The following is a 13,759-nucleotide window of genomic DNA, read 5'->3' as shown; positions in this document are numbered from 1 at the left end:
TGGTAAAATTAGTATCATTTACTAAAACACTCTTGTTAATTGTAGTTAGTGGAATAATTAAGTTGGATGAAATTCAATAAATAAAAGTATAATAATGAAAAAAAAATAATAAATATTGATATTATAAAGTGACAATTATTTTGAGAAAAAGAAAAAATGGTAAAGAGACAATTATTGTGAGACGGAGGGAGTAATAATTTAGAAGCATCGAGCTACCAAATCGATAGCCAATTAGGGTTGCCAAAGGGACTCTTGTCCATGAATTTTTCCATTCAACATAATTGCCATGTTCGTAAACAACAATGCATTGACATAAATTCTCCCATCAGTCTGCTGAAATTCCCATGATAGCTAGAGTATTCCCTTTGCTTGTAAAAAACGGGAAGACCACCAAATGTCATGGGAATCTCAACAATTCCATTTAACATAATTGCCATATCCGTAAGAACAATGCACCGACATAAATTCTCCCATCAGTCACTGAATCACAGTGCATTACAGCTCGGGGGAAAACGGTTATGGCAATGATGGTCATTACGCAATCTGAGACAGTAGGCTGGCACACATGAGTAATGGATTTGTATGAATTATTAGTAGTTACTTAAATTGAAAAACTACATTATTCAAACCTACATGACAAAGTTTGAAGATATAGTAAAATGAATTGTGCTTCATGAGTATATATTATCTTGATACACACATGGTTTGAACGATTCCCACTTTCCAATTCCATACTTGTTGGTTGCCAAGGCAGCTGGGTGGCGTTTAGATTTTTCTAACTGGTAAACTGTCTAGGCGTTAGAATCCTATAAGGTTTTTCATTTTCCGCCCAATATTGTTCCTGATCTTTCATTGATTTGACCTACAATACCACATAATAATAACAAAAAATTAAACTATTAAAACTCATTATGTTCTAACCATGCAGTTATTTATACTTATTTGTAGAAAATCTGCCGCTGTGTGCAATGCAATAGAAGCACATCATGCTTTAAAGGAAACATACTCTCTGAGGGACATATTGTGTACTAGGGTTCATGTGAGCATGTGCTTGTAGGTCTGACAAACTATGCTACACAATATGTCTCTCAGGGAATGTAACAATGTCATCAAAAAGCTTATAGGTCTCCAGTGGTGGCTGCAAGAGTGAGATCACAGATCCATGAAAAAAGCTTTCGCTAGTCCTACCAGCATCTCCCCTGTTTTTCACATTATCAATTTGTGGTGATTTATCATATTCATATCAATCATGATATACTTCAACATAGATAGGATTCCATAAGTTTGTATGCTTCTTTCATAGGTTGTATATTCTTTAATTTCCAAAAACAACATGTTTCCTGCGGCAAATACAATAACAGCAACAACAACAAAAGTGAAAAACTGGAAGAATGTCAGGTTGGAAATTTCCGGGGGTAGGGCATCAACAAGAACAAGATATGCAGATTGAAGAGTCATAACTGTGTGCAATGCGATAGAAGCACATCAAGATTTAAAGGACACATACTCTTCGAGGGACATATTGTGTACCCGGCGTCCGTGTAAGCATGTGCTTGGTTTTTTTGCTTCAATGGGTTTTGTATGCCTCGAGAGAAAAGCTGTGAAAGTAAGTATAACGTTATGATCTTCTTTTTACATGATTAGAAGATAATGAGTTTTAATAGTTTCATTTTTGGTTATTAATATGTGGTATTGTAACTCACATTAATAAAAGATCAGGAGCAATATTGAGCGGTAAATGAAAAACCTTATATGTTTTTGACACCTAGAGAGTTTGCGATGCAATTTCAACTCACTGATGTTGGGATAAGCCTTCCTGTTAAACTTGCTACCTAGCTAGTAAGAAAAATCTAAAACCACCCAGCTGCCTTGGCAACCAATAAATATGGAATCGATCAAAAGATACGTATCAAGAGAATACATACTCATGAAGCGCAATTCATTTTACTATATCTTCTAACTTTGTCATGTAGGTCTGAACAATGTGGTTTTTCAATTTAAGTAACTACTAATAATTCATAAAAATCCATTGCTCATGTGGTTTTACTATATCTTCTAACTTTTAGATTTTTCTAACTAGGTAGCAAATTCATTAGCAAAGCTTATTCCAACATCAGTAAGCTAAAATGCCTCTGCAAACTCTTTAGGTGTCACATACCTATAAGATTTTTCATTTTCCGCCCAAAATTAATTGCTCCTGATCTTTCATTGATGTGACCAACAAACAATACCACATAATAATTAATAACCAAAAATTAAACTATTAAAACTCATTATATTCTAACCATGTATAGAAATAAGATCATAATGTTATATACTTACTTGTTGTAGAAAATCTGCCACAACTTTTCTCTCAAGGCATACAAAACCCATTGAAGCAAAAAAAAAAAAAAAAAACAAGCACATGCTCACACAGACTGTGTACACAATATGTCCCTCAGAGAGTATAATAATGTCATCAAAAAGCTTATAGGTGGTGGCTGCAGGAGATTTGGGTTTGCTAAAGAAGATTGTGGTTGTGTGCAAATGGCAACGTTCGGGTTGCCTTGTGCTTGTATTCTTGTCGAGAAGAGAGAAAAAAAAATTGCCTATTCTTTTGGATGAAATACACCCTCATTGGCGAAGGTTAAGTGTAATTGGAGAAGAGGTTGATGCCAATTTTTCAGTTACGGTGGAATGGGACGCCGTTCAAAAACGTATCAAGAGGGACCCTTACAAGATGAAACTTTTCATCAAATACAAGTTGCGTGAACTTGGATTTTCGGAGGAAACAATGTTGAATCCACCTCCGAGAAAATTGGCCACCAAGGGGGCACCTAAAAGGGTGAAGTCTACACCGAAAACGAGGTCCACAGGTCGAATTCCAGGTGGGAGACTTTTGATGTTCAAAATCCCGATAGTCAATGCTCACATGCCAAGAGTAATGTTCCAAAGACTAAAGGTTCACGTCTTGGCACTTGATCCCGCTCACAAAATTCAACTCCTACTTCAAAAAAGGAACCTTATTTGCAAATACCATACATTTCACGAATTCCAAACCTCATGAGACCTTTTGTTGAAGATATTGTGAATGTTAAAGGGGATGGTAATTGTGGTTTCCGGGTCGTAGCTAGGCACATGGGATTGAATGAGGATAATCATGTTTTGGTTCGTCATGCATGATGAGTCAATAATTAGATATTTTAGTTTAATATTTAGTTTCGTTTTAATTAGATTTTAGTTTATTTTATTTTAATATTATTTCCATTTTGAGCTATTTTACTTCAATTGCATTTTATTATATTTCAGGAATGAATATTTGATGGATTGAGTCTTGAAGCAAAAGAAAGGGGTTTTGGAGCTGATTCGTTACGAAAATACGAAGATTCGGAGACAAAAATATATCTCCCTCAAGTCAGAAACTTGGCACGGCCCGTGCTAAGGTTGGCACGGCTGTGCCACCTCCCAGGACAACTTTTGTTGCTTTTGCTTAGATTCTAAGCTACTCTATTTGGTTTTACCACAAAGCCCTTTGCTTTTGGAACATTCTAGTGATGTAATTGCTTAGATTTTAAGTTGAATGTTACCTATAAATAGAGTAGTTAGCCATCACAAATATTCATCTTTTCTTTGGAATTCAATAAGTGACAATTGTCTTTTGAATAAAAGTTCTTTTCTTTTCCTTTACTTTCTTGTTATTTACTTTTATGTTTTCTCTCTTCTTCTCCATTTCTACGATGACCATGAGTGAGTAGACTTCTTATGTCTTGGGATTGTTGGATAAGTCTAATGACATAATCCTAATCAAGTCAAGCCTTAAACCTTAATATTATGTAACCCTAGTTTCTCTTCTAAATTCACTGTTTTAACATGGATTAAATATTATCAAACTGTGGAAACGAAAGTGGAGGGTTTGATAATCGTTAATCCATTATTCCAAATGTTAATTCATAAAACGAAAGTGGAGCTTTAATATTCGATCAAGTGAATTTAGACAAGGATTGCGAAACATGAAAATAGTCTAGCGAACCTTGAGAATTATAGAGTTTCGAACTTCAAGGATTATAATAGTAATCAACCATAAAAATAGACGTGCTTGCTAGAGGAACACACTCACTGAGACCGATAGGAGATGTGATAGGCTTAAGAGAAACTCGTATTTAGAAACCAGATCTAACATAAGGTTATTAGTTTAATAGTTTGGTTTGTGAAGGACTTGTCAATTAGATGAACCAATAATCCCAAGGCTTTTATCTTTTCTTTTGTTATTTTCTTTTAATTAAAAATCCAAACTTTTCTACCTTCTAAACCTTCAATCTAATCATTATTTAAAGTTAATTGAATTCATAACTCCCTGTTGGAACGATACTCTTATTTTACTACTTCGATAGAACCGTACACTTGTGGTTTTATCCCATCAATGCACTTATTAATGAGTTGAAAAATCACAAGAGTGACTACTTGCCGTTTTATGCTACCGAGAGGCGTTACAAAGAGATCTTTGATGGTTTACACCCTCCAACAAGTAAAAATGGTGATGCGCCATCGGAGAAGTGGTTGACCACTCCGGATATGGGTCACATTATTGCTAGTTGCTACAATAGACCCGTTGTTCTATTGACTTTGCCCAAAATGGGTGGTGCATGCGAGACATATTTCCCAATCCAGAGTGCTCCACCACTTAATCCACATTCCAACATAAGTTGCCTTTGCTTAATTCCGGAACACTTTCTTCATGTAAAGTTGAAAGAAAATTGTCCGCTACCACCTCCTTCTAAGGAGTGGATGACTCACAAGATTGGTGTGGCAGAGCAATGACTTTTTTCAGTTTTTGGATAGACAAGCCGCCTTCGATGAGTTCATGTCTAAGGAGCCGATGTCGCCAAAGAAACCAACAAATGAGCACAATCCTATTAATTTGGACACTCCGGAAAAGCCAAAGCAAGATATCAAAGTCATGGATTAAGACGAAGAATATGCACTATCACTAGTCTAGTTAGATAGGTTATGACACTTTTGGATCGGTCGGTGTTCGTCATATTTTTTGGTGGTATTACACCCCGACATATTTTTTGGTGGCCGGTTGTGTAATTTTGATATTTATGGCCAATATGTAACTAATATTATATAAATATATGAAATGAATTATTTTGGATCGTTTACGTGTCATTAAGTGTGTTTAAATTATTACGGGTAATTACCGGTAAATTTGTGAAATTTGGACCGTTTGGATCGTTTATGTGTGATTACGTGATTGTGAGAAAAACGATGTTTTTGAGTAATTTGGATCAATTATGTCGTATTATCCGATAATCTTGTTAAACTGGCGTAATTCGGTTAAGTTATGAATGTGGCGTGATTACGGGTCATTCTACACTTTTCAAGTTTCAGTTCTGTTACTGCACTGCATTTATTGCAGTTTCTGTTGTCAGCTATGAACATGAGTTAACTCGCGCTAGTGCAAATGGCAACGTGAGTTAACTCACGTTTCACAATACACTAGCACATGTTAACTTGCGCTAAGCATTCAACAAATAACTTACAAATAACACTAGCGCATGTAAAGTCACGCTACTTATCTTAAGTTACGTTATAATTTGCACTAGCGCATGTTAACATGCGTAGGGGCATTTCAATCATTTACTTTGGAAATGAGCGAATCCATTTGGATAATGAGCAGAGTGAAGGTGGATTTGTATTTGTTAGTTGAGCTGATATTGGAGTATGTATACTTGGGTTGGTTTGGTGAATAGTTGTTAAAGGTGAGAGATATGAATTATTTGAATTGTAATGGGAATTAGTGGGAGATTTGAATTGTAATGGAAATTAGTTGGAGAATTTTCAAAGTGGGGATCCGAAAACATAAAGTATTTTCAATAAATTCAACATGTCTTGTCTTGAGCGGTAATATTTATTGATTTTAAGACCGTAACAAATATAAACACTTTGGGCGAGACTATAACCAAGAAAAACACAGCTCTGAATGTGGTTGAAGTTAGTGTGTGGTATACGGCATTAGCCAAGGAAAACAAAGACAACCGAAGGATTTGAGCTTGTTGTAATTGGGTTGATTGTTGAAAAGTGTAAATAATGGCGAGTTCATTTTTAAGGTTGATGTAGGGAGACGATTGGTTAGATATGCAGCTTTTTGGGCAGCATAGGACCCAAACAATGGAGGAAGGGATGCTAGATGAAGTGCGCGTCTTGTTGTTTCAAGTAAATGACGGTGTTTCCTTTCACAAAAACCCTTATGTTGCACTGTGTGGGTGGCAGGCACAGATCCATGCATATGCCATTGGCGGCAAGTGTCCCCACTTACTTGATATTATTTGGTTCCATACACAAAAAAGTATTTGATAGTGTTAAAAATTAAAAAAAAAAAAATTAACTATAAATAAACAACTTATAATTCATAGATATATAGGCGTCTTTTATTTTTTTTAGATGAAATAGCGTAACTTTCTTAATCTAAATTTTCGCTTTGTAATAATTATGTTATTATTTTATCACTCGTAAATTGATGTGTTTGTTTTCTTATAGAAAAAAAGTATAGTGTAAAATCTTGTCCTCACCGGTTGAAATTTTTGAATCCATTTTAGGATATATTTCATCTCCAACCCACTTCTTTCAAATCATTTTCAAATTTTCTTTAAAAAAAATCATTTTCAAATTTACAAAATGGTTTTTTTAACCCTGAATTTGATTTCAAAATAATATCAGCCAACATAATAGTTTTGAAAAATAGCGTTCTCAAAAATATTTTATGGAATATTTTTCATTAGAAACAAAAAGAAAGACAAATAGCTTATCTTAATTTCGAATTAGGGATGAAATAGACTGATTTATTTTAATTGGAGAGAAAAATAGTCAATTTAATTTAGTTCACATTTTTTTTTTATAATAAGCAAGTAGACAAACAAAATTATGAAACTTCTGTAAATTAAATAATATACTGTAAAAATATTGATGAATTTTAAAAATCTTTTCCAACCACTCAGATTTAAGTATAAATAAATATATAAACTAAAAAAAGACAATAAATTAGGTTTAAATAATATACAAATACAATAAACTATTTTATATGATATTTTTTTTTGAAGAAAATATTTTAGATAATATTACTAGTATTACATCAAATTAAAATTAAAATAATACAGTATTAATTAGATTTTGATCACGATTAATTGATTTTGAATGTCGTAATCTCGTACTGAAACAATAGATGGTTGGTTTGTTTTAATTCAAAATCCAAACATAAAAAAAACTAAACCAACCTAATTGATTTGGAATGAATATTCAGATCATCAAATTTAGTTCAGGTCCTATACTTTTAGAAAGGATTACTTTCTCAAGAGACAACACTGTTAATAAAATTATTTCAGGAAAAAATAACAACAAACATGACAGTTGAAGTCAATAAATCCTACTGGATCTAATTTATAAGACGTACCCATTCAAGTTTTTGGCACTAATGACCTTTCTCAAACCAGCAAAGGCTTGTTTTTAAGCTAACGCACAATCTTCAACTGCCTCTGGCTTCAGGCATAACATCAGAGTCCACTAAAGACATGAGACAATGTAAGCAGCCAAGCAGCGCCCCACATAGCTCTGAGGTCTTTGGCTGAGACTTGCTATAAGAATGTTTAGCAATGTCGGCTACTGTTTGGACTTGAGAGCTGCTATGCAGTCAGCATAATACCTACCTAGACCCAGAACCTGGACTACCATCTCCATAGGAAACCAAACCTTTTTGCCCGGATGCAGAGCTCGATCTAGACCTGCTACGAGATACAGAGGTCCTTTTATTATAACGCTTTGGGGGTGTAGCGTCAGGGGATCTGGAACGAGAAGAGCCATTGCTCCTTGAGTTTGACTTTGACCTCTTTCTGTTTGGAGATTGTTGACTGTCTCGTGCACCAAGTCGGGATTTTAATCTGTCACTTATGGGAGGTCGCCTGCCTTCTGGGCTAACACTGCGTATTGGACTTCGGCCACGACCATTGTCTCTATAACGGCCTCGTACTGGACTGCGGGAGATGCTCCTACTACGACTTCTTCTGCTTTGGTATCTAAACAAATAAACATATGAAATTAAGTTCATGAATGATATGTTACATTTCCAGTTTTTCATGCTAGACAATTCTTAGAAACAAACACAGCCGTGCATAATGCACAAGGTTTGGAAACAAAACACACATTATTTGAAATTTAGTAGCAGATGTAACAAATTACATAATAAAGGGAGATACAAGGAAAAAGGTGACAATGAGCACACATGAAAATGAATGTGAAATATTTAACCTACCACAGCATGTCCATAGACTAATTAAAGTAAATGTCCAATTATATATTATTGAGCAAGTGCTCTAGAAGGATAATGTAAATTGAGGGAGAAGGAACCTGGGACGGCTGCCCTTTGGTGGGCTTCGAAAACGTCGCGGTGGTGAGCGCTCAGAATAATTTCTGTAGCTTGTATTTCTTCAAATACAAATATTCCAATTACAAGTCAGAACAAGATCCAACTATTTTTCAAGGAATACAGTTTAACGGTATATACAAAGAGACATACCTATCAAAGTTCCTTCTAACATTTCTATCCCCATAACGATATGCACGAGGAGACCGCTCTGGAGATGGAGTGCGATATCTGCGTGCAAAGGCAAAACGCTCAGTAAAGCCTCGACCTTTTTTAACGCGCTTTGGCATACCATTTGGCGAAGGGCTTTTTGAAATGCCCCGGCCATGTTTGGAGGCAGCAGGTTCAGATGCTTTATGGTCAGGACTAGCCAATAGAGCACGTCCTTGGTTAAGCTCCCCAGAATTCTTGGTAGGACTCCTAGCAGGACCTCTTCCAGGACTCGCATCTCTGTTAAATGAGATATAAGATAAGCTTGTGATGGAGTTGACAACTTGACATTTAAATCAAAGCAAAATTCACATCATAAGATGAATCGTATGCTAAAAAGCAAGAGCTGACACCTGTTGTGATTTGAATCATCTGAATAAGCTCGTTGATTAGCAGGTTTACTAAATTCAGCTTGAGTATCATGCCCATTATTCAGAAATTCACCATTTTCTGGAGACAACTCACCTTCTTCATGTGATTGCTTATCTACTGTCGTTTTAACCTTGGGATCCACCTCTAGTTCTGGACTGGTTGGACTTTGTACAGGAAGAATAGAAGACTTATCTCCTATGTCTGTAGCATGAGAGGCTATTTACTTAGACAGCAATATCAACATAACAGTATTCATAAGATCCTTGAACTACCCCAAGTGTGAGGGAAATGGGGGAGGTGGAGGTGAGTGGGTGCAGCATATCTTGTCAGAAATAGATAAATACCTAGAACTTTTTCAGCTTTGTCGTCAGCTTGTTTCTTATGACCAGATTTCTTATCACTGGCACTAGAACTGTCGCTTTCTGTATCACTTGAACCTTCAGAACTCCTAAAAATAAAAAAGTAACTTAATTCAAAGCAGAGAACAAGCAAACTGTAACTTAGGGAGGCATGCTATAGAAAGAAAGAAAAAATCCACGGTTCCCCATTAAAGTCTAGCTATAATCAGACCTTTTGGACTTGTGTCTTGATCTTCTACGACTGTGCTTGCTTCTCTGCTTCCGTCCAATACTTTTCTTCTTCCCATGCCTGCGTTTACTTCTCTTCCTCTTCTTGTGCTTCTCATAACTGGAAGAACTTGAATCAGAGTACGATGAATCTGATTCAGAATCCGAGGAATAACTATCACTGTCACTATCACTATCAGATGATGAGTATTTCCTCCTTCTCTTCCTCCTGTCTTTGGAAGATGTTTTTCGTTTTCTACTTAATTTTTTGTCAGCATCAGAACTATCATCAGAAGTTAAGGATTTTATTGACTTTTTCCTTTTCTCTGAAATGAGAAACAATTCATATATTAGAAACAATTAAAATCAGAAGAACTTTCAAGTGACAATGTTCATAATATATTAATGTTGAATCTATCTCTATCACAAGTACCTTTCTCCTTCTCAACTGCATACTGGCTTTTTGCTTTAGAGACTTCACCACAATCAACAATTTTAATTGGCTGGGTAGGTTTCCCATCCGCCGTTCCCAACTGCTCCATTTTCTTCAGAATCTCTATTCCCTTGGTAACTTTTCCAAAAACAACATGTTTCCTGCAACATCACGTGATGTAAAATATCAAATCTCTCAAAAAATAGTCATGATAAAAAAGCTCAAAGCTTTTGGAGTAAATGAAAATGTAAAAACTAAAAACCAGCTAGCATGGACAATAACAGCAGCAACCAAAAACTGAAAAAATGGCAAGTTGGAAATTTCCAGGGGTGGGGGGTGTGTGGGGGTGCTGTGGACGTCAACAACAACAACAAGAAATGCAGATTGAACAGTCATAATAGTGTGCAATATGACAGAAGCATGTCAAGCTTTAAAAGAAACATACCCATCAAGATGAGCCTGGCGCTTGAATATAATAAAAAACTGAGATCCATTGGTGTTAGGCCCGCTATTAGCCATAGAAAGGACACCAGGTCCATCATGTTTTAGTTTGAAATTTTCATCTGCAAGGAAGAAGTGCTTGTAGATTTAGTCAAATCATTCATCATAAAAGCAATTAACCATGCATAAGAAAACTATCATCTTTTATTTCTCAAATGTCAAATAATTCATAAGAGATAAATTTACCTGCAAACTTTCCTCCATATATACTTTCTCCACCGGTGCCTGTCAACCAGACAAATGTTGTTCCTTACAAATCTTGGTAAAGGAGAAGTCAAAAGGGAATCTACGTATTAAATTTGGTAAACAACAGATAAAAATGTAAATGAAAACATACCATTGCCCCTTGAAAAATCACCACCCTGTCAGGACATAAGAACAAAAATTGGCATTGTTAAGTGCTGAAACAATAAAATTGTAAAATACAAAATAAGTTTGACAAAAATGCAGTAAAAGAAAATGGTGAATTCCAAAAGTTTTGTCGAAACTGTCATTTCTGCCCAAGTTTACGAACCGAAATTTTATTGCAATTGTGCAATGGATTTGGATCCTCCATGTTTTCAATCTTCCGGGTAACTTTAGGCATAAAGAAGAGAGGGTATGTGGAGAATACGGAGGGAAAATGGAAAGGAAATACGAGAGATAAAAGATGTGAGAGATTGAAAGAAAAATTGGTGAATTTTCCACCCAAAAGGTGGAGTCCTTGTCCAGTGTGCAGCACAGTACTGACACAACCTCCAACATAACTAGCTTATGACAATCATGTATAGAATAACCATGAAAGGGAACTTACTTGAGCCATAAATCCTTTAATTATACGATGAAAAGATGTTCCTTTATAATGCAAGGGTTTCCCAGTTGCTTCGCCAATCCCCTTTTCACCTGCAAACAGAAAACAGCACAGTTACAGAAAAAGCAAAGCCAGTAAATGAAAGAAACAATTACTATTAAAGCAATGCCATCATTTTAAAAGTGACATTTCAAAGTCTTTAAGCAAAAATTTCAGAATTCTTTATAAAATATACTATATTTATTACTTTTAGGCTAGAATTTATCCATGTCAACTGCATGTAAACATAAACTGTACTCTGTTACAGCTGAGTTACAAATAACTTATGGACACAAACTCTGCAACTCATATTCAACATGACAAAGATATCAGAAAGAACAAATTCAATGAAGAAATTATACATAAAGAATATAACAATTTTTTGGCTCTTTTGACCCATGTTTTCATAAGGCACATGGAGAGAAAGGATCGTGTAGTGGGGTGAGAGCTGAGGTGGCGTGTAAGTTAATGAGACTGAGAGAAAAATACACGTGATAGGGGAGTATGTATATGAGGTGTGTGAGAAGGAAAGGAGAGTAGGTTAGTCTTTGGATGTAGTTTCGGCTTTGAGCTTGGGCAGAGAGTATTACAAATTCCTCTGAGGAGCATTGCTCTTGGGTTACAGGAGTGTTCCTCTTGCAATACTTCTCATCTTTCAGTCGGTAATACAGTATTTCTTTCATCCGGATTTGGGTTCCTATAACATGTTTTCTGCAAACAAATTTAAAATGTGTGACGCTCGTGTGAATTTAAAACCAGCACTGAGCCTAAGTTTCATTTAGCAGGGCAGGGAACCTGATCCAAAACTAGGCAGATAACTTCCAACACCAAACTAACTAATGTTTTACCTTACTGCCGGACATGATGTGTTTGGTTAAAAAAAGCGCTCTCTTAGCAACAAACCAAAATATTATATAAATAAGAATGGAAATGAAAGACTATTATATTAATAAATAATTTAAGTATACCTGTACAAAGAGCTCGAAAATTCTCGGCCGTCTTAGGAACTACGCTAGAAAAAAGCTGCACCATTGCAAAAAAAGTAGAGTCAAACCAACCCATAAGACTGAAGCAAACTTCAAATATCCTTTCAAGCAAATAACTAAAAAAAGTTCCACTATTTTCAATCACCTCAATAACAATTCTTTCAACAGGATCCCCATCAACTGATACATCAAAAAATACACAAGGATTCTTATCCAGACTCATTGCCTCGACAATAAAGATGCTTCGGACACAAATTAGAAAGAAGAAAACAATCACGAATCAGCAGCGACGTTCCAGGAGTGTATGTATCACAAACAGCGTTTCAAGCCAATGCTAATCTATTATTAAAACAAAGAGCCATAGTTAATTCTTCAGCATCAAACACAACGAATTATCATCATCTTCCACAAATTTTATGTTTGAAGCAATTTTGAATTAAACAAACAAAAGCAAACACATTATTTTTCTTTCCAATTACTAGAGTGCAAGATTTTTTTACCAATACATGAGAACTACTCATCAATTAAAACCGTGACATTGTGATATCCAGAATTAGGGAAGATTAACAAGATCGTTTTTCGCAAATTCAATGCAACAAAAACCCTAAACCCTAAGTATCCTTTTCATTCAATGTGTAATTAGACTCAGCTTCATCGCAAAATCCTATATAAACCTAAATAAAGAACTAAATCGAAGTATTCACCGGAAAGCGCATTTTGCATCAAGATCGAAAAATTGTTATATAAGTAGCGAAAGTGGAAACAGAAGATGATGAAACTCTAACGAATTTCGAGTGTTACGAATTGCACCGTAGTACTAGTTGAGCAGAGAGAGAGAGAGAGAGAGAGAGAGAGAGATGAACTCACCGTGAACGGTGGTAACAGTTCTGTTTCACTGAACACTGACGAAAACGAAGTAACTAGTTCATATTCGGCTAGGGAGATAGAGGAAGCAAAGCACGAGCACGTTGTTGAACAAGATTTGGGCCATCCATGCCGGCCAAATAATCTGTTATATGGTTCTTATTTGCACCTCCGATTGTTTCTACTACACGCCCCCTTCTCAGATCTCCTCAATCTCCATGTATCGCGTCGGTTATTAGTTTAAGGTGTGTTTGGATTGGATAGACGGTTTAGAAGGAGAAATGAGGGGAGAGCTTATTTTTCATTTTTAAATTACTAACACTTTGAAATGTTTTTATTTTTTGTCAAGTAGCTTAGTGGGTAGAGAAATTCACCTTAAAAATGAATAAGTGGGGTGTCCGGGGTTCAAACCCCGGCCCCTGCACATATTGTGCATTATCCCTTACCAAATAAACTAAACTCATGGGGACACTTTAAAATGTTTTTTAAAAAGTTAACAACATAATAAACGATCATATAATACCTCAATTACAATTGATTTATTTTTAAAAAACATGTTATATAGTTCGTAGTTTAAAAAAGAAAAGAAAACTCTCTTTTATC

At 35.5% G+C, this 13,759-nt stretch overlaps 1 protein-coding gene across 1 annotated transcript; it reads right to left on the bottom strand.

Moving 5' to 3' along the window:
* Positions 1-7,257: 7,257 nt before the first annotated feature.
* On the bottom strand, positions 7,258-13,358 carry LOC25499177 (peptidyl-prolyl cis-trans isomerase CYP63). The gene is made up of 14 exons (XM_024770555.2): positions 13,160-13,358; positions 12,438-12,631; positions 12,275-12,329; positions 11,271-11,359; positions 10,815-10,839; positions 10,664-10,702; positions 10,422-10,539; positions 9,977-10,137; positions 9,548-9,869; positions 9,322-9,425; positions 8,959-9,178; positions 8,549-8,845; positions 8,380-8,457; positions 7,258-8,048 (listed from the first exon to the last, which is right to left on the bottom strand). Exons 2-14 carry the CDS (start codon positions 12,513-12,515, stop codon positions 7,679-7,681), a joined length of 1,956 nt encoding a protein of 651 aa, XP_024626323.1. The 5' UTR covers positions 12,516-12,631; positions 13,160-13,358; the 3' UTR covers positions 7,258-7,678.
* Positions 13,359-13,759: the final 401 nt, after the last annotated feature.

The sequence above is a fragment of the Medicago truncatula genome, chromosome 7, assembly GCF_003473485.1.
Source record: "Medicago truncatula cultivar Jemalong A17 chromosome 7, MtrunA17r5.0-ANR, whole genome shotgun sequence".
Classification (NCBI taxonomy): domain Eukaryota; kingdom Viridiplantae; phylum Streptophyta; class Magnoliopsida; order Fabales; family Fabaceae; genus Medicago; species Medicago truncatula.
This window is presented reverse-complemented; position numbering and strand designations above follow the sequence as displayed.

What these genes read in the sequence shown, in the direction of transcription:
- LOC25499177 (XM_024770555.2), bottom strand. Translation starts at nt 12,515, where the DNA reads ATGAGTCTGGATAAGAATCCTTGTGTATTTTTTGATGTATCAGTTGAT. An exon ending in TGATTTTTCAAGGGGCAATG is followed by an intron (nt 10,703 to 10,814) that starts GTATGTTTTCAT and finishes TCTGGTTGACAG; the next exon opens with GCACCGGTGGAGAAAGTATA. An exon ending in ATATGGAGGAAAGTTTGCAG is followed by an intron (nt 10,540 to 10,663) that starts GTAAATTTATCT and finishes TCTTCCTTGCAG; the next exon opens with ATGAAAATTTCAAACTAAAA.